The sequence below is a fragment of the Medicago truncatula genome, chromosome 3 (assembly GCF_003473485.1).
Source record: "Medicago truncatula cultivar Jemalong A17 chromosome 3, MtrunA17r5.0-ANR, whole genome shotgun sequence".
In the NCBI taxonomy this organism is placed as follows: domain Eukaryota; kingdom Viridiplantae; phylum Streptophyta; class Magnoliopsida; order Fabales; family Fabaceae; genus Medicago; species Medicago truncatula.
The window spans coordinates 37,148,939-37,176,766 of record NC_053044.1 but is presented as its reverse complement, the minus strand read 5'-3'; the positions used below and the strand labels follow the sequence as shown (position 1 = coordinate 37,176,766).

Below are 27,828 nucleotides of genomic sequence, written 5' to 3'. Positions count from 1 at the left end.
AGAACATTATAAGATATACAAGACGAGCACCCCACGCCTATTTCCCTATTTACAATAGTTCACAGTTGCGGTCCTCATCTGTAATTTGACCGCAATATAAAGAATTTAGAGGTCTCTCCAGCAATATTAAAAAACACTACGGTCCAAACTCAATGCAGACATTCATCCCATAGTGAACACCAAGAGTCTTACATTAATTATCTCATAACAGAATATATTTTCATTCTCATGATCTCATAAAAGAATATATTTTGGCATAATTTATTATTTTTTTTTAAAAATAAGAATATTTCCTTATTTTTCTCCACACATGACAGGGCATTAACTGCTTTGTTATAAATTGTTCAGTATATTGCACTTATATTATTTGCTGATTTACAATAGATTGACCCCTTAAGACCTTTTTTTGAGTATTTTGGTTTACGTACACGCTTGAATTTTACTATGTCCCTTAAGTTGGAGAAAACAATATTCTTAGCATTTGGTTTTATTTTGTAGCCCTTTACGGATATAAAGCAAATCCATATGGTTCTTTTATTCAAAGAAACCTTGTAATCTTGACCTTCATTTCTCTTCTACAGGTCTTTCCTATTATAGTTTTTAATTGCAGTATGCAAGTGCAATTGTGACCACAATATAATAATTTTAGAGGTCTCTACAACGGCAACCATAATTGCAAATTGCACCAGCCTTATTTATTCGTATTTTTCTGTAATATGAAGGTTCACAACATAAAATCACGATTGCAACTGCAATTTAAAACTATTTCCTACACCATATTTTGGATATATGGTCTAAGTTTCCCTCCTTTTTTTCCTTATGTAGTCTATTAGAAGCAAAAATTAAATGCAAATAGAAAATTAAAGTAAAAACAATCAATGTCAAACTTGTTTGAGCAAAGTGACGTTGAAGGAGTTTGAAGGAGGAGGTAGCGAGTTCGATCCTGATAAACTAACATAACTACTAATATTGGCATTGCTAACATAACTAAAAAAAAAAAAGTTTAAGCAAAGGCAATTCATATATAATAACTGTTGAGAAAGTGATACTAGGAGACTGTCCGAAAGTTATGTACAAAACATGTATTACTTAAATATATTAAAATGGACATTCACATCTATATATTATATATATATAACTCTATAATAAGAGACCTATGTGCTTTAATCAAATGGGAAGAAAAAAACAATAAGCTGACAGAGGCATAACACACAGTCACACACAATAATTCAACTTCAAAGAAATTTAATATTAAGATAAATCATGCATAATGGGGTCCTCAAAAAAAAATTCAGACCAATAAGATACTGGAGAGGGTCCTCCTCCTCCTCCATAGCTAGAAGTGCAGCTGCTTGCATCTCCTGCTGAAATCCCTATAGCATTTGGAGGAACAGATATTGGAGCAGAAGATGGAACATTAATCCATGATGTTTCATCAACTGTTGCAAAGTTGGTAATAGTACCACCTTGACTTTGTTCATTATTCAAACATGATTGTGAACTGAAAGAGACTTGTTGTGGGTCTAAAAAGTGGGGTAGCACACTTTGGTGGTGGAGTGGTTGAGAAAATGAGGCTGCATGAGTACTATCCAGTTGTGAACAGTCCATTATGGTGTTCTCTTTCACATTAGAGATTGTGTTTAATAAACTTAAAGGTTGTTCTTGTTCCATGTTTGTGATCATGGCATTTTGGTCATAGGAATTATTATTAATGTTTATAGAAGAATTTGAAGATTGGAGTAAATATTGAAGGCATTGAAGCTTTGCAAGATGAACTGCTTCTGCTTGTAAACTACTCATTGCAGCATGTTGTTGATCATCCCATGATGACTGATTCTGATGATCAATAATTTCTGTCATGTTTGCTAAAGCTAGTAGATATGGTATGGTGGAAACAAGATCAGTTCTTGGTTGGTGAGTCATTGGATCAAAACCCATTTGAATCAACTTTTTCTTCAGATGAGTGTTCCAGAAATTCTTTATCTCATTATCTGTTCTTCCAGGTAGATGTGTAGCAATTGCTGACCATCTGTTAAAGGTGCATATAGAAGTAAGTAATAATGATAATTCCTAGTAGAATATTAAAAAAAAAAATGCTAAGAGAATTTCATTCTACTATCTTTAATTTATGCTGATAATTCATCTTGTTTTAAAAATTTACGGCGTTAAACAAGTTGAATTTTCAACGGAAATTAGAGATAGCATAATGAAATTCGTCTCTGGTTTATAATTTCATTTGTAAGTGTTAAAGACGTAAAAAAAAAAATGAAGTGATAACATAATTCAAATGATAGTATTGGAGATAATTTTAAGATTTGATATCTTTGGTTATATTTGCCAGGAAAAATTATAGAAAAAAACTAAAGTTATGGCATGAAAAGTACTTGTTTCCAAGGATTGAATGAAGATGAAGAATTGTTTGCTCCTCTTCTTGAGAAAATTTTCCTCTCTTAATATCAGGCCTTAAATAATTGGTCCACCTTAGCCTACAACTCTTTCCACATCTATTAAGACCTGCAAAATTGCAAGAAAAAATAAAAATAATGAGGAGTTATCCAGTGAAAATAGAAACTATATATTAATAGTTATTGCAACATATAGAGATATAATAAATATACAAACCAGCTAGCTTAGGGAGTGCTCTCCAACTTCCATGGCCATGTTGCTGAATGTGTTCAACTAGCTTTTGATCTTCTTCAGGAGTCCAAGGTCCTTTCTTTAGGCCACTCTCATCACAACATGGGGACCTTCCCATTGTGTGTTACTATTATTCTTTCCTTTGTTACCTCCTATTCCTAATTAAAATGAGGGCTGGTGTATCCTATTTATATATCCATTCCTTTTTGGTTGCTTCTTGTCATTAATTTATCTTGATTAAATAATTACAGTTCGCAATCCTTATTAGGTTTGTAAAAGATTTTGAAATTTTTTTATCTTTTTAAACCTAAATGTCTTATGCCTTGTAACCAAAAAAAAAAAAAAAAAGTCTTATGCCTTGACAACTATACCCTCTCACAATTCACACTTTATATTTTTGAATTAATGCATAACAGTACCCTATAATTTTTATTTTTTAGGCGAAGTACCCTATAATTTTAATTATTTAATAACCTTTATAAATAATAATCATAATATTGATCTCTTTTATAATTATTTTGTGAGAATTATCATTATTATAATTATTTTATTTTAATCATGATCTCATTTATCAATAAAAATGTATTATTTGCATATCACTCTTTAGAGTAAAAAAGTATTTTCTCTCCCATGTTTCCCTCTCTGTAACATTTGAAAAATCTACGTCTTATAATGTTTGATGAAAAAAACAAAAGAGAAGAATTCGGTAATAATGTACATGTACTATATTTTAGTTTGAATTAGGATGGCATTAAAGTAATAATGATAAAGGGTCGAAAATAACAAAATAGATTACGTAACACGTGGCGACTGAATGGTTGATTGATTATGGAAAGGTATCCCTCCCATGCACGCAACGAGGAGGCTGTTTCCTTTTTAATTTCGTCATTGTTTGCATGGCATCTAAACACTCACGTCCTGTCTTCTTGGATTTCATCTCCTCGTAAACAAAAGAATCATTTCATCTAAACAATTAATATTCTTTAATTTTCATCCTTAAAAAACAAAAAATCTTTAATTTTCATCATTCTTTATTGTAATTCATACAATGCATGCTATACGTATATTTATACACCTACGCTACGACAAATAGTATATATATTGCGTATATATTTGAGTAGAGTTAAAGGTAAAAATAGTTCGTGGCAAGGTTTTGCAACTCGAGAGTTTACCTTAACTCGTTTTGCTAATGTAAACTCGACTCGTAAACTCAACTCGAGAACTCGTACGAGTTTACCAAAAATTAAAATTATATAAAATTTATTATATGCATGACATATATAAGCTAATATAATATTGTAAATAGGGCAATAGTGCAAAATATGACTTAATTACAAAGGCAAATTATACCAAACTATCATAATAAAACGTCGTTATACTCAACTTAACATCAAAATACAAAAATTAACGCACAAAATCATAAGTTTCATAAGTCTCTAAGTTTAAGCCATCCATAAAACCATCCAAAAAAGCAAGTTTCACAAGTTCCTAAAGTTGTTAATAAAACTATCTAAAAAATAAACTACTTAATTTCTTCAAAAGGTCAACAAACACCACCACTGCAACCGTAGTCGGCGTCGCAATCACAGGCATTGAAATCTGAATTTTCCCCGTCGAAATTACAACCATAACTGGTATGTGCTTCCCTGTTCATGGTTTGAGAATTCAGAGAAGAAAGAAAAAGAAACGTCTCATTTCAGGAACGTGTTATTGTAAAGGTAACTATTCAGTACATGTTTTAGTCTTTAGGATTGTAGAAAAGGAATTGGGTTTTTAAAAAAATGGGTCCAAAAAAAGGGTCTTTTTTTTATCTTTTTAGATGTAAACACGTAAAACTCGGTCGAGTTTACACGAGTTTACCGAGTGTTAACTCGGTCAAACTCGTCAAACCTTCTGATTTTACCAGAAATCGAGTTTACCTCCAAGTTAACACGATTTTGGTATGTAAAATCATAAACTCGGTAAACTCGGAGAGTTAACATTCGATTTGCAGTGGCATAAGAATCAAACTAAATGATTCAATGAATCCAAATTAATTAAACAAATCAAATTTCTATTGGTTATAATATCAATTTCTCGTCATTTAATTCAGCTACCATGGTGGTTCAGCAAGGGTCCGTCAATCAATTTCACAGGTCATCTGGTTTGCTAAAGTCTGGGAGATCTGGAAAGAAAGAAACAACAGACAATTTACGGATAAAACTTGCTCGGTATTATAGGTGGTTGATAAGATTAAGTCCATCTCTTTTATGTGGTTGAAGGTGAAATTTAACACGCTTCCCTTCAACTTTCATGGTTGGTGGCTTAGCCCGTTCACCATGCTGGGCATAGGTTAATAGTTTTTTCTGCCTATTTTAGTTTTTGCTCTGTTTCTATTGTAAATATTGTTTGGACTTTGCTGGGTTCTTTCTTAGTACACCTTATGCTAGGAAGGACTCATTGATTTCGTAATATATTCCATTTTAACTTCTTCAAAAAATATAAAAATTCTTGTCATTTAAAATTGATCATCCGAGACTTGAATAATAACCATTATATTTCATTATTATTTCTTTTATTTCAACTATATTAATAGATTTATCTTAAAAGATATATGTTGTATCCATGTTTTGTTTTAATTATTATCTATTATTTTTTATTATAGCTTGTATACTTATTTTAATAGTATAAAAAAAAAAAAAAAAAACTCTAGTGTTTAACTTTTTTTTTAAATTATTAAAATAATTTTCACTTAAAAATATAAATTTTATTGCATATTTTGAATAAAGTTATAGCTTTAAAATAATTTAAAAGACTAATTCTATTTTTTTTTTAATAAAAATTGGATGTTGTTTAACAAGAGTAAAAGCCCCTTGCAAAACTGTATCGGTCAAACTTGACATGATTTGTCAAATTAGCAAAAATCGTGTCAGTCAACTGAATAAATTAGCAGAAATTATGGCAGTCAATTTGACAAAGGTTTTAACCCTCACAATTTATTTGCGATGATATGATTTACTAGACATGTCACTCCTCAGAAATGTCTATGTAACACGAGTTTTGTTGCTTTCTACCGTAGTTTCATCCTAGTTAAATAACTTAATTTTTTTAACAAGAATGTTAAACATAAAAATATATATAATCGAGTCGGCTCATAACTCAAACGAGTCGAATTATATATAGTTTAAGTTCAGGTCGTTTAACGAACTTACTCTTAAGCTCAAGTTCATTTCATTTAGTTTATGAACCAAATTCAACAAATCAATTGTCGAATCGAGTCTCGAGCTTGGTCATTGTCAACCCTATTAGAATATGTCTATATTCATTGTATGTTTGACTTGTAAATATTCATTAGCAATTGATTAGTCATGAATTATATTGATTAGCAATCAATTAGTTTTTAGAATAGAATCAACAATAGTTGTATATTATTCACAATTGATATCCATGAAAAGAGAGAATTATATTCTTACAAACCCTACGGAGGTACAATCAAACATACACCAATTACCAAGTGACATGTATGTATATATGTGCAGGTCAAGTTGGCACGTAAATAAACTATAGGCACATGCTACATTACTTTATCTGAATATCAAAACAGGTAAACGAAAAAATCTAAGTAATTGGTTGGTTGAAAATAGCTAGATATAGTAAACTATATTGGTGAGTGAAAGAAAGCCTCAGAGATTAAAAAGTCAGGACAAACCCAAGGTAGCAGTCGAGATAGTTAATTGTCTTGAAAATGACATTAATCATGATGTGACGTATTTGACTAGGAGGGTGGTGCAGTTGGAGGCGTGAAGGAGAATTTGGTGCATCAAATTATAACTCCCAAATTTTCATCAAATTATTTTTAAGCCTTAAGACATTAATTCTTTGCACGGTTGAGAAACCTTCAATGGCGTTTGTTGAACATTTGTCTTTGTGCATTTTGTTCTGTAGCATATTTTCTTAGTCATAGTATACTCCTACATTTTATATGTACTCGATACAGATTGAAGTAAAAGGTTAACGCGTAGTACAACAAATTAAGTAAATGTTTTTGAACTTGGCCAAAATGTGCAATCAACCGTAATTGTATATCATCCAAATCTCAAGATGTTTCTAAAATGACGTCCATTTCTTTTTCGGTGTAAACTCTCTGATTCTCAAAAAAGATGTTCTGATAATCCTGAATTTAATCATGAGGTAAGTATGACTTGATTAAAAAGGAAAATGATATTTATGACATGGTTTCACGATTAAATACCGACGTGTATATTTATCATTGACCGTCATTTTTTCCCACCAACCTCCATGAATTCCGCAATGCTATGCTTTGCTATTGGTTAATTATTTGCTCGCGAGCGTTTGATGATAACATATGTCTCTATATATAGCATTACTCGATTAAAAATTATTCCACCCTAAAATCAAAATTAGATTTTCTTGAAATTTATCATTTAATAGAACTTATATCACTTGGTTAAATGTATAGATATTTAGTTATGAAGTTGGCTTAATTGTATTGGCCCCTTATTAAAATATTTGAATTTGTAGGAAAATTATGTTGACTAGGATCAAACTTTAAATATACTAATTGATTATATAAATTTAATCATAGTATGATGTAAATTAAGAGACCAACCGGTATTTTCAAAAACCTGAAAATATTTATACATTCATGTTTAAATATGTCTACTAGTCTATACAATACACAAATGGTTTACTCATGTTGCTTCAAACATAAGCTACACATTGTCAAACCTAAGTTTATTGAATTTAATTATCAAGTGTCTGCATCTATGTTGAACAACAAAGGTGTTTATGAGAGAGACCATTTAATTTTAATTTCTTCTTTAACACGTATTATTCCTTTCCAATTTCTTGTTCATGTATAAATTGTCTTTTATTTACCATGTCGTAATTGTATTTGTTAGTAAACGATTGATACACACAACACACATTTGGCTTTGATCTTTGAAGAGAAAGGATCTTGTCGGGGACTAAGATTGTGTGTTCAAATGAGAGAATAGAAGGGACCAGTGACGTTAGATTATTAACTTTATAGTTTCAATATATAATATCCATGTTTGATTTCAGTGTCAGCTAAACAACTGATTTGCTTGCTAAAATGGGTTTCCAACCAATACATCCATAAAAAGTTAAAAACGGACTTCGAGGTTACCTACTTAATTGGCTTGTTATTTTTTTACCATAATTTCTAGGAATATGCTTCTTTGTTTGTCTCCTATAAAGGGTATTCGAACCAAGCTTTAAGGACACACTTCCAACTTAATATATGGATTCGTATCTATTTCCTTCTAATACCTTACAAAGCCTACATATGGGTTGGCTCATTTGGTCAAACTTAAACCTAAATAGCATATAAGATTGTACCAATGATGTTTAAGTGTGAATTTCTCTTTATATGGATATTCAATTTAGGCTTAAATATGTATTTCATCTTTGCAATTAGGGGTCGTTTAAAAATTGGTTCATGTAATCGCTAATCCTGGCAATTTACCCTTGCATTATTTAATCATTTAAAATTTCGTCCCTCTCCCCACTTAATCACTGCCACGTCACTAATTCGATGACGTGGCAATCACTGTCATACATGAAATTCCAATTTTACCCCTGAGTTTCCAATTCTTTTTCAATATTTTGTCCTCTTCTTAAGGCAAAATTGGAATTTCATGTGTGATAGTGATTGTCACGTCATCGAATTAGTGACGTGGCAGTGATTAAGTTGGTCAAAGGACAAAATTTTAAATGATTAATGATTGCAAGGCTAGTTTGCAAGAATTAGCGAATACATGACCAATTTTTAAACGACCCCTAATTGCAAGGATGAAATACATATTTAAGCCTTAAATTTATATATACTATTGTATTAAAGACTAATTTTATTTGATTTGATTTTATCTCTAATTTTAGGGTAGCACTTGGGTGACATTGAGTTGGGTGACATTGGCCAATCACAATGTCACAATGCTTGTGAAAGAGAGAGAAACACAAGCATTGTGACATTGTGATTGACCAATATCATCAATGTCACCCAACTCTATGTCACACAAGTGTTATCCCTAATTTTATCGCTAACTTTCAACTGTGAGGTCATTCTTACAAAAATACATTATATACATAAATGTACAAGAAAAATATACGTCTGCAAACAAATTTTTTTTTTTTGTTTTTGCACCGGTTTCCAACCCACCAATGGTGGATGACTAAACTGGCTCATGCGTAGAGGCATGCGCACTGGCCAAGTGTTATTCCCCTTAGGAATTGAACCCGATATTCCCCCGATACGTCCTTGGCAAACAAGATTTAAGGAGGAAAAAAGCACTCGATGACAAGGAAAATAGATAATGCATTCCATAATTGAAAACTACCTGTTCATCGACATATTTGATGAGTAATTATTGTATAGTTAATTAAGTTAGGAAAAGTAATGAAGATATTAAACAGGTGTGGACCTTGACAAATAGGGATCTATTAATAACTTGTTTGATGCTTCATAAGATAACCTACTTACAATCACCAAGAGAAAACTTCTCTGACCTTCCTTTGCCCCAAGAGGAAACTCCACTTCACCCGGTCTTACCAAATTCAAGCAAGCTAACTACTTTTTTTTTCTTCTAATTGGTTGCAAACCATTTTCGAGAAAATCATATTCACAACTAATTGCGATTGACACATATGATTACACTTTTTGCTCACATTATGTGTGATTTGCCTTCTAGTTTGAAATTTCACGATTAATGATTTATATATCATGGTGAGTTTGTGTTAAGAATCACAATGAGACTCCACGGTGAAGAAAAAAAAAAATAAGTCATCGCGATTTTTAAAAGTTTTATTTTGTAGTTTTTGCAAAATCGTGATGACTCATCGTAATTTTGACAAATCCATTGTAACCTAAAATATGCACTTCAATTACATGTATGATGTGTGTCTCCCCTAATCTAATTTTTTCTTTTATTAAAGAATAAAAATAATAATTTATACTATACACAAAACCTAATGGATGGATAATATATTTATATGGATGGATGGATAATGATTTATGCCCCTTATTCTTACTACGGATTACAGATTAGTTTTTTTTTTATCAGAATTGAATCTAGGACCTCTAACTCATTATTTAGTTATTTTTTGTTACAACTTATTCTTTAGTTTAAACAAGTTAAACTATTTAACCTATGTTGTTAAATGTTAATGGCTTAATAGCAGTTTTGGCTCTCTAAGTATCAGAAAGTTGCGATTCTGACCCCCTAACAAAATAAAATACAATTCAGCCCCCTAAGTACTGCCTCTTTTGCAGTTTTGGTCCCCCAGACCAATTTTGACCAAATCAATGCTGACGTGGACGCCACATGTGTAATTTTTTTTAATTATTAAAATATAATAAAAAATTAAAATAACTATTTTTTTATTTTTTTAATTAAAAATATAAAAATATATTTATAAAAAATAAAAAATTACACATGTGGCGTTCACGTCAACATTGACTTGGTCAAAATTGATCTGGGGGACCAAAACTGCAATAGGGGCGGTACTTAGGGGGCTGGATTGTATTTTATTTTGTTAGGGGGCTAAAATCGCAACTTTCTGATACTTAGGGGGCCAAAAATGCTAGCCAATGCTAATATGACTATTGTTTATAATACACGACATACCCCTAAGAAAATAATACACGACATAATGTAGTGATGAAAAAAAAAGGTCTTGTTAACGAGTGATCCTGGGGCACTCTTTAAGATCCTAAAATATGTTGAGTGTTTGTTATCGCGATTTTCGGGTGTCAAGTCATTAATTAGGCTTGAACCTTTCAATCTCTGATATTCTCTATTTTTTCTTGGGAAGGGCAAAATTGAGAAAAAACCCTTAGATTCTAAGTTCGGGGGTCGTTTTCGCTACGGGAAGGTGTTAGGCACCCGGAACGATTATGGTATTCCATAAGAACCGTTCTCCTAAGTTTATTTCTACGCTTTATTTTTATTGCCTACTTATTAAAAAAGAAGTTTTATTTGAGTGAAGAATGGGGGGAGAAGATGATTGAGATTTTATTTTACTTGGCTTGGAGGAGTTTTAACTCATTGCCTACGTACCCTTTTAAGGGATCAAAACCAAATGTAGTTCATTCTCGAAAATTGCTTTTTTTGTTTTTGTTGGTTGATTTTAAGTTTGAAAAAGGAATTTTGAAGAATGGAGATGAGAGGCCTCAAGGGCATGAGATTTAGAAAATGTGAGGTGGAAGTAGTTATTTTGCAAAATAAAGTCTAAGTATGATTAAAATTTATTGGGATTTTTCTTAAGAAAACAAAAGGAAAATGAGGAGTTTTGACTCCTATTTTAGAAAAAAGGTTTTCAAGTGAGGTTATTCACATTTTTTGGAAAATGATTTTTTTGTCTAAGCGTTGTAAAACCTAAGCATACATCTAAACATACATTCCCTAATCATGCATCTAGAACATCCATGTGGGGTGTGTGCATGTGTCGGTGCTCGTGTCGGTGTACATCACTTATAATGTCCATAGTCCTTTACATTGAGTCCTAAATACATGCTATGGTCTTGCAAGGAATTAAAAGGAGACTAATCTACCTAAAATTATTACAAACCCATTTGATATAGAAATGAATAGGAAAAATAATGCCTAAACTATGAGATGGATAAAATATGAAATGAAATGGTTAGTATCATAAGGCATAAAAATGGTAAAAAGGTAAACAAAATTGAATAGAATAGCAAGAGAAAAAAGAGTAATGAAATGAAATAAAATGGCAAAATATACCTAAAATTGGTTATAACACTTAGACATGCATATGGCTTATAATTCCCTCATCATAGCCATTTTAAAAGAGGTTTGATTTTGAGCTATGATGTGATGATGATAAGGACATATACAAGCCAAGCATTATATCATAATTATAGGAATATTTCGCACTTTATTTCTTGGCACAAAAAAGCACATATATTTTTATCAATTTTTGACATGTAAAAACATCACAAAAGTATTGAGAATACATCAAGAAACATATAGGAATTTTTAGGAATTTTTTGCAAGAAAATTGGACAAGCAGGGGGTTCAGATAGCAAGACAGCAAAGTACAAATAGCAAGAGATTGACAAGAAACAAAGGATCTGCGCAGAAGGAGGCCCAAGCCCAAAACCTAAAAGATCCGGATGCACAGGAACCACAGGATTGATCCAGGAGATCAAACCCTAGATCCAACGGCCAGGAATGAAGGGAATTGGGCCGGTCCTGGACCGGTCCGGTTCACTGGCCTATAAAAGGAGGCGCGCCGGTTTTATTTCATTCTTCTATGTTCTTTCTCTCTCTTCTCTCATCCTAGTGAGAGAAGCTCTCACTTCTCTCTTCTCCTCCCTCGCCGGTTCCTGGAAAATGAAGATGAACTTCATCTTCTCCGGTGAACCTTGCTTCTCCGGCGTGGTGGCCGGCCGCCCAAGGGTGGCGGCGCCGCCGCCGGAGTTGAGCAAGCTTCTCCGATTTCAAATTTTTTTACATATTTGGAAATCCTTTTTGTTCTGAACACGAATCTGAACTTACCTTTTGCATGCAAGGCTTGAATCAACGTAGATCTAAAGATTCTCTTACGGTTTTGAAAGTGTTATTTTTTTTTAGGTTTTCAGTTTTCTTGACTGAAACTCTTTGGAACTTTAAAGATCTACATTGATTCGTTCTTGTTATGGTTCTTTAAGCGAGAAAGAGGAAATTTGCGTGTTTACCTGTGGTTTCAATTGGAGATTTTGAGCGAAGATCTTCGGAAACACTTGAACTTGATTCTGTTTGTTGATTTTTGGATTTGAATCCGAAAATAAATCGGTTCTTCTTCTTTAGTGGTTCAATCTTCTTCGTCTTCTTTCTCTTCTTCTTCTTCTCACTGATTCCTTCGTGATCGGTGCTTGAGTTTGCCAATGGCGAATTCGCACCTTGAATTGCGAAGGAAACCGATTCTATGATGAAGATTCAGCAATGAATCACTGAGAATTGTGAAGAATTCGTTGAATTTGGTGTTGATTTTCAATTCTGGAAAGTTAGGGATTCTGAGATTGTTCTTGGTGATTTTCTGAGTTTTTGATCTAACTGAATAGAGAGAGAGAGAATGGTTATTCTGTTTGTTGAGGTGGCGTGTGATGTGTGGATCTGTGTGGCACTGTGCACCTTTTATAGGCTGCCATGTGTGTTTCTGGACCAATGAGAGAAGGACACCTGTTTTGGACTTAGGGACTTTTCTGCAAAAATAAGAAAATTGAAGGACTGGACTGCAATTTACAAAAAAGGACCTAAAAATGCAATTTTAAAAAGTATTGGACTAAAATGCAATTTTAGAAACTGTTTCAGGGACTAAAATGCAATAAAAAATAAAATTGGACTAAAATTGGTAAATTGGACAAAACGTAAAGTGAAACCAAAAATAAAATCAACAAAAGGACTAAAACGAACCAATTACTGACATGAGGTATTTTTAAAATACCTCCCTGTCAAAATTTTGACAGGAAAAGACCAAAATGCCCCTAGGGACTAAACTGACTCAAACTGACTCAGATGCAATTTTTGAAATGATTTTTAAACAAAGACTCAACAATAATTCGCACAGACAGGTTGAAAAGACTCAGAGACAGACACAGGGACTAAAATGGGTTCCACTGCAGGAAATGACCAAAATACCCTTTTGCATGATTTTTTTTGAAATAAAGCGCAAGAAAAGTAATGCGATGTTTCTGAGAGTTCTTAAATGACTTGTAATGCAAGAAAAGACACTTTGAATAATTTTATGCAAGAAAATCGAGCTTGAACGTACTTTGAGACAGAGATAGTAAAATATGCAGATGAAAAGAGAGCAAAGATTCAGAGTAAAACAACAGCGAATTGACAAGTATCAGTGTTAGAAAAGAAATTTGAACGAGTATTTTTAGGTCCAAAATCAGGGTACAACAGTGTTGAAGAGAGAAAAAGATAATTTGTTAAGGATTGATTTACCATAAAAGTGTGTGGATAAACAAACCTAAATGTTAAAATTATGAGTAAGCGATATTTGAATACCTCTAATTATCATACACATATTAAACATTTTATTTTTTTCTCTATCCTTCTCTTTTATCACATCATTAACATTTATCACATCATTCTATCTATATATATATTTCTCTCTCTCAAAGCGTCGATTTGGTTTTGAGTGTCCATCAAATATTTTTCTAAAATTATTACTTGTTGTGAACCATGCACCACGTCTTTAATTGTGCATGTTAGCAATAGGTTTTGAACAATTTGACTATCCTTGAACATTTCTATCAATAAATTTTTCCTAGTGCACGCATTAACGCTGTATGAGAAGGAGGTGAGAGCAAAGAAGGAAGGAAATAACACTTGGCAAATCAAATGCAAAGTCGGCAACTATGATGTAGCACATTAAATTAATTAAAGAGTTTATAGAAGGGACCGTTGAGTTTGCATTTAAAGCTCATACATACGTCTTAACTAGGCCTTACCACTGCCGTAATTGTAAAGCATGGCCACTCATAACAAGTAACCAAAATCAACAATTAAGTTAAATTGAATCTATTTCCTAAAGTCTATAATATTGGTTGGTGACATATCAATCTAATCACAACCATGGCAAATGATGCAGCTCTAAGAACCTCTATACTATGGCTAGCAGCAGTTATATTGGTAGTTGGTATATGCACATACTCTTTCAAGAAGATGTTTGTTACCTATGTGTTGGGTCTTGTTGGAATTTCTGGTGTTCTTTTACCTGATTGGGATTATTTCAACCGTGATGTTTCTCGTTGGCCTTATCCTGTTACTGTTGAGGAAAGATCAGCAGCTTCTCTTTCTCATGGATCTGTATTTCTAAAGTGAGTCCCTTAATTCATTTATATTCTTTATATATACTCTTGTAGACTAGATTTTGATGAATCAATTTAAATCGAAGGTAAGATTGCTAGAATCACAATGAATAATTGTGATTTGAATAAAGTTACGTCTTGAAATCATGGTGCCACCAAAATAACTCCAGGTTAAAGGTCCTTTAAAAAAAAGAACTCTAGATGGAAGGAAATTAAATTTATTTTATTTGTATTCCTTTTGAAAATACCGACTCTGGATAAAATTAGTGTTTTTTAAATGAGTTCAAAATTAGTACACTTATTATACTTTGACAAAAGAAAAATGGATTCTAGTGATGAACCGATAAAGTTCAAGTTTTCACTAGTATTCTAATGATTTAGAATAGAGCATAATATAAAGGAGAAATTATGGGATTAATATTATAGGGTAAGAGTTTTAGAGAGAAGAAAATAATTTGTTAAAATGTTGGTTGATTACAAATGAGGCACAAGGCCATGGTTAAATACAAACATCCATTAGAGCTAAGGAGGTGAAGTGACATAAGGTACAGGTGTGGCCCTAGGAGTGAGCGGAAGGGGAGACAACCTAAGGCATCATTTTTTAGGAGTACTAATATTTTTTTTTTTTACTTAATAGTTAGTACTAGATAGATATATTTCTTTTTAATTCACTTTGATTAATTCTATTAAAAATATTTTTTTAAAGAACCTTGACTATAAAGGAATCTTTTGTAACAACAAATGCTAGAAGAAAGACATTCGAAAAATTAAAAGGGCACAACTTTATTGATTCGTCCAACACACCCAAAATCTTAAGATTGACCCTGAGAAGGTAACACTAGCATTTAAAATTGTACTTGCAGGAGTACAACAATCGTATTCAGGGTTTGGTTGTTTTTCATATGCCTTGAGAATGCTCTCAAGATTAGTATTTATAGCCGTAGTTTGGGCATGTTTAGCCCGCTAACTTAAACGTTAAGTTACTTGGAATGAGATACTGAGGCTTCTAGATGTTTCTAGAAGGTTTTGAAGGTGGTGCCTTCATAGTGGCCGCTTCAAGGCTATCTCGGCCCTTATGAAGGGCGTTGTGTCCTTTACCCGTGTTTTCCCGGTCCAAAAATAAACAAATAATTAACTGCTTAATTCTTGTTACATACTTATACTTATTTATGTTTATGGCCATGAAAGAGCATAGACTCGGCTGTTAGGTTATACTTAAATTTTCTGGCCTTGATGATATTCTAAAAGAGCATAGAGTGTTTCTAGGTAAATCTTCGATAAGATTTAGGGTTCTCTTTACATAGAGTATATCTCCCTTAATTAAAATTGTATTTTATAATATTATAAAATAAAATTGATTGAATAATTTGCTGTAGAATTTTCTTCTATGATACAGGTTTACATGTTCTCCTCTGAGGGTGATTGTTTATAGCGTGGTATATGGATATTCTATTTACAAATGGTGGAAGTATGTATCTGGCTAATTGTTGAACATGTTTTGTGGTGGCAATGCCATATTCTTTTGAATCCCAATTTTAGTTCTTTCTTTATAATATTGTTGATTCAATTTGTTTGATTTGGAGTAATCCAAAAACCACAACAGTGATTATCGACAAGGTGCTTGACTTTTTAGTAGAAAATGGATAATGATTATGAGATTATCCCCATTTTCATATGTCATCAAAGTCTAGCACAAGTTGTTTATTCGTAAGATGAGTCAGTGTTGTAAACTCTGGAATCAATTTGATTCATGCTGATAGAAAAATCCTCATTTTCACATATGTAACAGGCTACTAATGATTGATGAATATAGTTTTGAACTCCAATTCTAGCTCTTAACTTTGATTTACACACTCATATCATATGTTTTCCCTATCCAAATTTTTATCATTATAGTGAATTCAAGTGCATAAACTAGAGAAATGTCATATTCAAATTTGCTTGTAGAGTGATTCCTTTTATAGACTCATTCATGTTTTTTGGTGCATAAACAACCCTTCAAAAGTTTTAAATAAAAGATGAAATATATCATGAATGTTATGTGAGAATTGATTCATATATTTATGAAGGAAATATTCATTGCAATCTAGCACCATATAACTTCTTTTTAACTATTATATACAAGGAGCTGTAGATGGCATATATGCCGTACATGCATACAACACTGTTGTTTTAGAATACAAACCCTTTTTTTGTTTTTTTTACAAAAGAAGAGCTGCAACATATCATTAATGATTGGAACAGTAATACAAGTACTAAAATCATCATAATTGTGAAGGGTAACAAAATATAGAACACCCCCCCCCCCCCCCCCCACTAAGGTATGACAAATTACAAGAGTTGGAGAAAAAGGAAAATATTAAACTCCTACAAACTGAAATAAAAACTTTAGATTCGATTTGGTCCTCCTAAATGTTTTCTACACTATCCATTTCATTCTTGAATCCATCTTGAAGATCACAAGCTCAATTGTCTTTCGAATGGCATATAGGAAGAGTAGTTCTGCACACTTGTTGGAGTGTGGAATAGTGTGTATCGATAAAATTTAGCTATGAGAAATTGTTATCTCTCCTTATGAAATGTGAGAACAATACAAATTACAACTTGTTGGTCAAACTATCTGACGATGTTGATAACATCCAAGACTCAAAAGGATACAAACCTAAAATCACCATTTAGTTAGATTCCTCACACATGAGTGATTACACCGGAGTCTATCAAGTATCAACCATGATCTTACATCATACATCACTGTTCCAAAAATAACTGCATAAAATGTTTTCTTATTTCAATATCAACATTCATTTTTTAAGTGTCCCCATTTTCCAATAAAAACAACTCCATTATTTAATTTTTTTCTTTTTGCATTTCAATCATTGACATTCATTTTTTGAAATGTTCATGTTTCACATGGAATGGAGGGGTACACAAACCGATCACAATCAAGAAAGTATGAAATTGTATCTAACTCCTAACCACTTCCATCTCCCAAACAGAACTGTTCATTTTGAACTTTCTTTATTGTGATGTACTGGCATAGTGGCATGTATTCGGCAACCATACATGTGAATAAGTTTCTCAATAGCACGCACATAATAGTATAGCGAGATCTCTAATTTACCTGATTTTACTAAACCTCTCTTCATGAAACTTCAAAATCATGTGCATTCACAAGTAGAGTATCCAGTTAGGTGCAAAAAATGCCCAAGAACAATCGATAAGCTACTTTAAGAATTAAAACCTAAAGCAAAGGGACTTACTTGCTTGGACAGACCCATGCTAATGATAAAAACCAACTGCAAATGGGAAAAGAAGTTAACAAAAATGTGAAGACGGAATAAGCATAAGAATCAGGATCTGGCAGAGTGCAACTAAGTTTATGTGCCTGGGTATATTGACTGTAAAGCCAGTCCAAAAACTTTCTGCTGGTAGAGTCTGTGTGCTCGTACCGTGATGACTTTCTCAGAAGTATGGAGTGGTAGACCAAAATTATGTTTTCAACTTCAAAGGCCAACATCAAATATAGCCAATGCAAGTTGAAAATTACCATTCCAACAACAATATCAGATTCTCACTTATAAATCAGGTTACTAGTTCTTATCCATATAAAACTGATGATCTCATCTTTTCAGTGCCTACTCTACTTTGAGAACAATCTTCATAAACTCATACACAAAGTAACTAATTGATGCTGAAGGAAGTACCTGAGAAAGAGAAACCAAAACAAATTTATTAAAATTTTATGGTTAAGAAGAAAGCAATCATAAGCAGCATGAAATCAGAAAAATAAATAAATAAATGAAAGGAAAAATTCATCATGCGGTCCTTTAAGTTATTTAATTGTGTCAAATAATTAGTCTTTTATGTTCTTTTGCAAGAAGGTCCTTAACTCTCAATACATGGACGCCATTGACCTTTTTAGTTTCCATCCAACTCCAATAAAAATGTGTCCATGTGGACGTTACGATGCTGATGTGACTATTAATTTAACAACGTGTTTATTCCTACACCATATCCTAGTCCAACATTTCCAAAACATTTATTATAAAAACCAAATCAGAGTTTTGCTTCTTTTCCCATCGCTGGGAAGTAAAGAGGGGTTTTTCAATGAAAGCAAACAACAGACCTGACTCCTCATCACAATTCTCCTACCATAAACAGAAACTGAGAAACAGAAAGATGAGTTTGAGAGAGAGTAAACTCAAAATACAGAGAGGTATGGACGAGAGTGTGAGAAGGGAGTTTCATCTTCACCCATAGCCCACCATCTATGCACCATTAACTTCCACGACTAACTATCCTCCTCCTTTACACAGAAAGAATCAGTACAAAACAGTGAGTGAAGGCCACAACAATAGCTTTAGAAAGAAGCAGAGAAATATGGAGAAAAAAGGGAGGTGCGTGTCCGGCATTGGAGCCCCGTGTCCCGTGGGTCCAAACTCCCTGCCACCATCGTGAAACATTCCATCTCACCACCAGTCTCTGCGATTTGTGAATAGCAACACCGACAACCCCCTCCAACTTCCACTGTGAATATCCTTGTAAAATCATACTCATTTTCATTCATCTTCCCAGCGATTTTTGGGGCTGAAATGACTATGGAGTACAGGCGGATAATGGAGTAGTTTCAATTTCAAGGTGGATGGTTTTGATTGGTTAGGTTAGAGGTGAGTGTGAGGGTGGGAATGGATAAAAATGATGGAGGCTTTTCTATTATAAAACTGGGCTTCTTTGAAGGGAAATAATCAGGCATCATTTTTATTTTAGTAAAAAATAAATAAAATAACGAGTCAAGATTTTAGTGGTCACATTCACATAAGCACATAGTGTCTACATCAACCATCAACATCAAACAACTAAACAGACCTTTTTTCTTTAATGGAGATGGATGGAAACTCAAAATGTCAACGGTGTGCAGGGGCGAAGCATAGTGTTAACATTTTTTTTTTTTTAATTTGTTTAATTTTTTTTATAAGTTTTTGTGTTTAACTACTCTCATAATACAGATTTAGTCACCCCAAATAAATTTATTTGTGAAAATTATTAATAGAAATATGATAGAGAACACATTATCACTTGATTGATACATTTATTTTTCTTCTTTTGGCACTTTAAATCCTTGTAGTAAGTACACAGAGAACTTTGTAAACAACGAAAGTTGTCAAGATAATATTCGTCAAAGTATTTTTTATTTTTTCTATATATTTGGCCCCCTCGGAAAATTTTGGCTAGCTTCGCCGCTGACGGCGTGCATGTTATGAGAGTTAAAGAACCTGGTTGGGATAAAACATAAAAGACTGATCCAGTACAATTAAATTACTTAAAGGACTGCAATCATAGTCAAATCACAAGTCAAAGTGTAGAATGGTGCGATTTTGCGATCATGATGGGTCTCGCTGTGTTCGTGAAATAATTGTGCATGCTAAGAAATGTAAATTGGTAGGAGCGGCTGGGTTGTCATGCATAGCCGTAGAACCGGTGGAATCATGCACGCTCGCTGAGATTTTTTCATTTGTACAGAGCAGTTATTCACAGATCGGATCCACAACCTGGTTCCTTAAAATGAAGATTAGCATTAAAAAATCATGTTTTAAGCACATGAGACATGAAAGGGTGCCACAGCTAGTTTTCATGTCACTATGCTTAATTTGTCAAAACCACAGCTAGTTTTCATGTCACTATGCTTAATTTGTCAAAAAAAATTAAATCACTAAGCCTATTAATTTTTGAAAACTGTCCATTTGTCGTACTCCCTCTCATGATTGAATTGCTCTGTTTTGAGTTCTGCTTTTGTCTTCCGTCACTGCTGCTGCGTGCTGCCTTCCCATCATGCATGCACGACCCTTTGCATCAGACATGCATAGACTCACACGAGGCAGCAACCCGTTTGACGTGTGACCCTTCCCCTCTGTTCTCTGCACTGCTCTGATTTATATTCTCTCTCTCCTTGACGTTTTATATCCATGCTTTAGTTTGTTTGTGGCATTTATGAATTTTGAATAGTTTTATGTTATGAATCTTATGATCCTAATTAACTTTCAATATCATAGTATTTTGGGTGTGATTTAAATTTAAAGTTTTTTTTTATTTGATTTGTTTATATATAAAATATGTTTGTGAAATTGGTAGGATCTTAAGATCCATGTTACGATTCCGGAATTTGCAATCTTGTGACACCTCCCTGATCCTACGTAGGAAAAAGGCTCTGACTACCTTGACCGTGAGAGCGATTTTGCCTAAATGGAAGCATACTTCTATTTAAGATCGAAGTTTAGACCAGAGGAAGACAATCATAAAGCCGCATAGATTTTATACCATGGTCCCTAGTAAATACATTTCCATGATAAAAAGGTTTTTGCTTTGGAATATATAATTGATGAAATTTGACGGGGAAAATTAACGTAATAGCAATAGTCAAAAAACTCATAAACATGACATTCTTGTGTTGAGGAAATTAGAGAAGGACCATATAGAGCAAGCCTGTGATCACCACATGGTAAAATGTAAAATGGAATTCAGATTTAAAAAAGAAACAATACCCTATATTAACCTTAATCACATTCTCTACATCTAAAATTTAAGTAGTTACTACTATAATGTAGTGATGAATAATCAATATGAACAGAATGGTGATTACTACATAATAGTTATAATTCCTCAGCAAATAGGAATTCAAAATTGATAAATATAAGTACAGTAAAAACACTAGTAACTAGAGCACAACAAGAAGTTAAGAATTTAATACCTGTAATAAGCTGGGAATAAGTCCTGCATAGAGGGCTGAAATGCCTCCTTGTTCCACAATTTTGACAAAAGTTGCTAAAGAACTTAATTTAGTAGACTGGACTTGCAATTGAAGCTGCCTCCTCACCACTTCAAATGGGTATGTAGCAGCTTCAGCACATGCACCAGCAATAGCCCCATGCAACAATGTCCTTACCGGCCCCAACTCAAGCTGATCAAAGGCACTCAGTTCCTGCCCATGTTTATGCATATTCTTGATTCTTTGCTTTCCTTCGGGTGAATGCAGATACGATGATTTTAGCATATCGTATACACCATAAAAGACTGCACTGGAAGGAGCCATGCTTATAAGTGATGGTACTAAACCCTTGTATAGAGAAAAGATGCCTTCTGTTTGAATCATGTATTGGAAAGCACCAATTACACCACCCAAAGTTTCTCCACCAGGTGCCACTATCTTGGTCCGAATCTATAAGACACACAAAGTAAATTTTCCAAGTGATTATGCTGAATGTGTGCACTTGTTTTAATTAGCAACAAAAACAAACTTTTTATATACATGATTCAGGTTCTCACACTGGTTGGAGGAACCAAATAAATGCATGTTACATCAACTTACAAGTCAGCCTTTACAACACATACCATTATGGAAGTACTTCAAACGGGATATGAAACATATTTGGACCTGCTGAATTCAGCTTCTAACATGGTCCCATAATCACACGGACTCACTTGTGTCCATATGAAAACAACTTATACCTATTATTTTTTATTTAACTTTTTATGCAAAACAAAGAAACATGTATGGATACAAGGGGGCACAACAAGATAGGCAGAAAGAAAGAAATGCCATGCTTTATTGAAGGACAGTGATAAGCACAACACAGAAATTACCAACAAGAATTCAAGTCCAAACTCCAAATCTTTCCTTAACTAAAGAAAGTTAAAAACTTAAAATGTTCAGTTGATTTTTCATTTGTTCACACTTTCAAACCAAGACCAATTGTCATGTTCATGTGCCAGTGTTCGACTGCTTTCCAAATTACAATTGACATACAAATTTATGCTAAGAGATGCAAGTTTATTCAATTGGGCAGTAAAAGATATTAAAAAAAACTTATAAATCATAATCACCACATACAGTATCAAGTGGAAGGCAGATAATAGTAGCGGTAACCCCAGCAGCAGCACCAGCAATAAACCTCTCAAAATTGGTAGTTTCCTCGTTTCCAGAGAATCTAAGTAGTTGTTTTCTATACGTATCGTAAGCACTAAAATTAACAGCTTTGAACGGAGCCGTTCGCAGAATATTTAGAAGGTTCCCCTTCCAAAAACCTCTCAACCCTTGAGTTGTAGCAATTGACTTTATAAGCTCAAAGATATTCCTCTTCTCACCACGAACAATATATTCCAGCTTAAGTCTTTCAAGTGGTGCAACACAAGTTCTGATTAAAAAAAAACATATAACAACATTTCAAATAGTACTTCTAAATAAATAATCAAATGTGGAAGAATATTCAGCATTAAATCACGATGATTAATAGGGTGAAGAAATGTTTCATGTGGTCTACAGTGGACCAACACATAGATTTCGCTCAAAGCTTCAACGACAACAAACGTCACCACATTCGACAAGAAGTTGAAGGTTCTCCCTATCCTTACGGCTAAGACAGTGACCTAACTCATGTTTTTTTTTTTTTAACAAAAAAAAACGCAGAAAAAAAAAAAAGTTGAGTTTTGAGGTACCAATATGCATTTTCCTTATTTTTGGCTAACCCTCACCCATTGGATTAGTATCGCAATCATGAAGACAAGGTAATACCATAAACTTCTACCTAGAAAGACCAACATCTCTCGTAAGAGTTTCAAACAATTTACAAGCATTGACCCATATAGATTATAGCTCTATTTAGATAAACAGCTTAATTTGCAGCCTATAGCATAAGCGCTTATTTATAAGCTATTTCTATAACAAACAAAAAAAGTTAAATTTTTTGCATATAAACTATAAGCTGTTTTCATAAGCTCTTTTTGCAACCTGATAAAAAAAAGGTTTTCTTTGATAAGACATGTTTTTGAGCTTATACCTTATGTCTTGTAAGCTCATTTGACTATAAAAAACTCATATGGTAACTATCACTTTCTCATGAGCTTATAACAGTTTTCGATAAGCTGATTCAAGTAGCTTATAACTTATATTATTTATCTCAATTTTACCCCTACCATCTTAATTGAAAAAAAAAAATTATTAATTAAATATATCATTTTCACGTCACTTCATATTTATGAGCTAGTTCAACTGCTGATTTTAGCAAACACTACAAATTCAATGAGCTAGCTTATCAACTATCTGCAATTCATATTTATAAACTAGCTTAGCAGCTATCTACTACAAGCTAACTTATCAGTTAAAAATACAATTTAGTAACAATAGTAAGTTGAATTGCAATATCGAATTAAAAATACCTAGAAACCATTGCAGATATAGCACCAGACCAAAGATGCTTCGTAGTATTATTAACAGCAGCGCGTTCTCTAGCCCTAACCTTTTTATCCTTATGCAATACAAACGGTTTTGAATCGGCGGGAAGATTATTACTACTCGGCAAGCTAACCGACAAAAAACAACCAACCGGCGGTGGAAACCTTCGCCGTTGTCGGCGGTGAAGATTTGATTCGGAGGAAGCAGTTGAAGGAATTGGTAACGAAATGAAACGAAGAAAAGAATCGGGAAGTGTGGGTTCGAGAAAGATTCCACCGGATATAGGATTGGAATTGGGGTTGAAGAAAATGGGAAGAGAATGTGAATGGTGGTTGCAAATGTTGCTTTCTAGCATTGTCGTCATTGTGTAACTGAAAATATCTTTGATTTGATGATTTATCGGAAATGGAAAATGAATAGCTGGTTGTGAATTCTCGTCGACTCAGAAGTGCTAAACTCCATCGATGATGATGAATCACTAATGACTGTTTGTCTGTTACTTTCTCTCTCAGTTTTTTTATAGCATTAGCATTATCCCCTATCTATTATCAGCGTCACTCTAAATTCTTCCCTCGTCACTTTTTTTTTATCGACATTTGGTCAAGTTTAATTTCGAGTCAACCATAAACGAAATATGATATGAGTATGAAATTGTGGAAAAATTGAATGAATAAAAGTTACTCCTTGTTTTTTTATTATTTGATTAATAAAATCAAATTTGTTTCTTATTATGATGTACAAGTCAAACAAATCTTACACCATTGTAAAAATTAATGTTTACTATTAGATTAATAAATTCCATTACTAAATTAAATGAGATATGGTATAATTTTTAGATAAAGATATCACCTAAAATATATTAAAGAAAAAGTGAATTATAAAGATAGAGGGGGTCAAATCAAATCCTCGATAAAGTTTTCTCTAATAATTACTTACAAAAGTTATTGTCCATCAAGTGAACTTATTAACGGACCTTGACTTAGCTAGCTAGCTTATCAAGACAATGATTCCCTTCTTTATATATGTGATAATGCAAGTCATATAGCTCATCATGTGAATGTAGTTAAGCCATATATTCTTCACTCATTTCCTACTTTCAAATCCACGGGAAGGACATGTTACGAGACGTCCACACTAAATGTCCACTGTCAATCTTTTGACACTAAGTAATTTTCTACCAACCAATCGATAATCTCAAATATTTAAAGGGTATTAACCAACTTATAATTAAGTTAACTACTTATGATATAAATATACACGTTGATAACAAATTTTGTGTATTTTTTTCCTCTTATAAATAATATAAAATGATTTCCAATATTAACATAAAGTTTTGTTGAATTTTGTTTGTAGCAATTTGCAGTTAACAAAACATAAAATTTTCCTTGTAAAGAATACATTTTTTTTCTTCCAAAATTGACTTCAATATATACAACATGATATCAAAAGCTAAAATTTAGATAAATTCAAAAACATATTTATTATAAAATTAAAACAGTTGAATTAGATTAAAACGTACATTATAGAATAAAAAATAAGAAATATATATATATAGACACAAACACACATAACAAATCACATCAGGAAAGTGGACAAACATCTACCTTCATATATGTCATGTTGACTCACCAAAAGAAATACATGTCATTTTGACAATGACTCATAATGCAAACTACTATTGCTTAAAGGCTTCTATAATAGGAGGAAGTCTTTGACTTCCACAACCATTTGAACGCTGATAGAAAATTAGCAAGTGTACTAATTTGAATCGAGTAATAAAATAATTTGTTTTCTTAGGGACTGTTTTAATCTCTACTTAACAAGAACATTATCATTAAGATGTAATTAAATTGGGGGTTGCCTTAGGCAAAATTGGTTTTGTGTGCAATTGTGATTCAATCGACAATAGTAACGTTGGTTTTAGAAATAATTTAGAGAGATGACTAGGTCATTCGATTCATCTGCGCTTCACTCATTTGGTAACCTGGTTCTGATGTCTACGAATATCACAAAGTGAATGATCAACTAACACATTAACTTAGGTCAATCCCTTGATCCTAAGTCCGCTTATCTAATCATAATTCCCTAATTCCTTAGGTGAACCTATAATTCTCAAAGGATATTAAGTCCGTTAATTCAAAGATCTCAACCTAACAACGCTCCATCCCTAGATTTTCCGTTAGATTGAACAGCATAAATAGATCCGAGTTACGCGCTACAGTCAATAGTCATATAATCTCTTAAATCAATTATATTGGGTCAGAATCATAAAAGCATTAAGAACAAGATATACTGAATAAACGAGATTGACATTCATAAACGTAAGAGTTTCAGGTTACATCCACATGAGCTAGTACAGAATCATCTCTTGACCTAATCACAAAAGGACTTAGCTACTCATGGCTAAAGCATAAATAACTAATGATAAAGAAGAATTCATTACATGAAATTGATAACCGGCTATGAGTTTTGATGGTCTCCCACCTTTTGCTCAGTGATCCAGCTCCAAAAGTATGATTTTCTCTCCAAAAATTCGAACCCTTGCCTTAGAAAACAACTTGGCTTTTATAGTAAAAAATCTGGGTTCGCTAAAATCGTAGCCCGATGTAGAAAATCGGAGCACAATTTCTCATTAATATCCAAATCTGATTGCACGCTCCACCAAAACGGAGCACGATGGGTTACCATCGGACTACGATATTTTACGTAGCAAAATGCCCAGAATTCAACTCTAAATCGGGCTACGATTTGATGATATCGGAGTACGATTCCTTGCTTCCTTAAAGTGTCAAATCTGCTCTTTTGTAGCTCCAACCTTATGCGAAAACTCCTGAACTCCACTAAAATTACATAAAAACTAAGATAAAAGTAGTGTATGACCTAATGTCATCAAACACATTTACATATTTAAAAAAAGATAGAGGAAGAAAATAATTAGATAATACATGTATTTTGATGTATGTGTATTTAAATAATGTGTTCAAATGATCATGACAATATAAGTATTTCTCTTACGATCTACTCGATTTGTATGATGTAGAATTGATGTTTTTTTTTAAGAATGTGTAGGATTGATGTTAAATGCTTTTTTTTTTAGCAAAATCTTTTTTATTTAATAATTAGAAACCAATAGTATAATGATCAAAAAATTCGTTTTGACTTCAAAAGCAAATATTTTTCTTTTTGAAAAACAAATTTTTTGCTATGCTTTGAAAACAAGTTTAGTTTTTCTTTTTGAAAAAACTAAATTTTTGCCAAGTTTTTTTTTGTCATGTAATTTAGTAGTTAAAAATTTACATTTTTAAAACGAATAAACGGGGTCTCCACGATTCAAACTCCTACCTCTATATATATTATACAGTGTCCCTAACTACTAAGCTAAACTCACATAGACATTTTTGCTAAGCTTTGAAAACATGTTGAGTTGAGTTATAAAAACAAACTTGTCGTTAAAGATAAATAAATGAAACCAAATTTTATGGAAGAACGAAAACATTTCTCGTTTTCTTCTAAAGAAATTTCGCTATATTTTTAAGGACAAAAAATTATTTTAACAATTTTTTGTTGGAACAAAATGTGTTTCACAATGAACCTTATTAAGTTTTGATGATAACAAGGTATTAAAAATTGTCAATTGGTTATTACTAATAATTGTTCAAGTGTACAGGACCAAAGGCTACTCAAGTTATTTCAATAGGTCTTGGAAGAACAATGGAAAGAAAAAGAAATTCTGAGCATCTGAAGAAAACTGCTCCTGAAGCTAAACTGCTCCTGAAGCTAAACTGCTCCTGAAGAGATGACGTCATCAGAAGCAGAAAGTCATCAGAAGCAATATTTTCATCAGAAGCAAAAGTTTTCATCAGAAGCAATATTTTCACCAGAAGCTACATTTGATCCTTTAATCAAACTGAAGATTCAAAGTTGCTGATTCTCAATTCAGTCTTATCAAAGAAGAACGAAGAACTGAAAGGGAGGTATCAACGGATATATGGATAACACTGAGCACTTGTCTCTCATTAATAGAGTTGACAAAGTACAAGTGTACAACCACTACCTCCACTACTCTGTTTTCTGTCTACGCTACAAGACAAAACAACAGCCATGCCTGCAGAATTTGTACAAC

At 32.8% G+C, this 27,828-nt stretch overlaps 3 protein-coding genes across 4 annotated transcripts; 1 reads left to right on the top strand and 2 right to left on the bottom strand.

Moving 5' to 3' along the window:
• Positions 1-1,057: 1,057 nt before the first annotated feature.
• On the bottom strand, positions 1,058-2,795 carry LOC25489458 (transcription factor MYB93). The gene is made up of 3 exons (XM_013605447.3): positions 2,623-2,795; positions 2,385-2,514; positions 1,058-2,029 (listed from the first exon to the last, which is right to left on the bottom strand). The coding sequence occupies exons 1-3, from the start codon at positions 2,753-2,755 to the stop codon at positions 1,252-1,254; spliced, it is 1,041 nt and encodes a 346-aa protein (XP_013460901.1). The 5' UTR covers positions 2,756-2,795; the 3' UTR covers positions 1,058-1,251.
• An 11,202-nt stretch (positions 2,796-13,997) lies between these two features.
• Positions 13,998-16,318, top strand: LOC25489456 (signal peptidase complex-like protein DTM1). Of its 2 annotated transcripts, none has more exons than XM_024779219.2 (2): positions 13,998-14,488; positions 15,856-16,318. In XM_024779219.2, exons 1-2 carry the CDS (start codon positions 14,244-14,246, stop codon positions 15,893-15,895), a joined length of 285 nt encoding a protein of 94 aa, XP_024634987.1. In that variant the 5' UTR covers positions 13,998-14,243; the 3' UTR covers positions 15,896-16,318. The 2 variants fall into 2 exon arrangements, with proteins under 2 accessions (XP_024634987.1, XP_013460899.1); XM_013605445.3 differs by having other exon boundaries at positions 14,067-14,488; positions 15,876-16,318.
• A 1,272-nt stretch (positions 16,319-17,590) lies between these two features.
• LOC25489455 (probable mitochondrial adenine nucleotide transporter BTL3) lies at positions 17,591-24,260 on the bottom strand. Its single transcript, XM_013605443.3, has 4 exons — positions 23,690-24,260; positions 22,365-22,668; positions 21,225-21,692; positions 17,591-18,183 (listed from the first exon to the last, which is right to left on the bottom strand). Exons 1-4 carry the CDS (start codon positions 24,067-24,069, stop codon positions 18,115-18,117), a joined length of 1,221 nt encoding a protein of 406 aa, XP_013460897.1. The 5' UTR covers positions 24,070-24,260; the 3' UTR covers positions 17,591-18,114.
• Between the last annotated feature and the right edge of the window lie 3,568 nt (positions 24,261-27,828).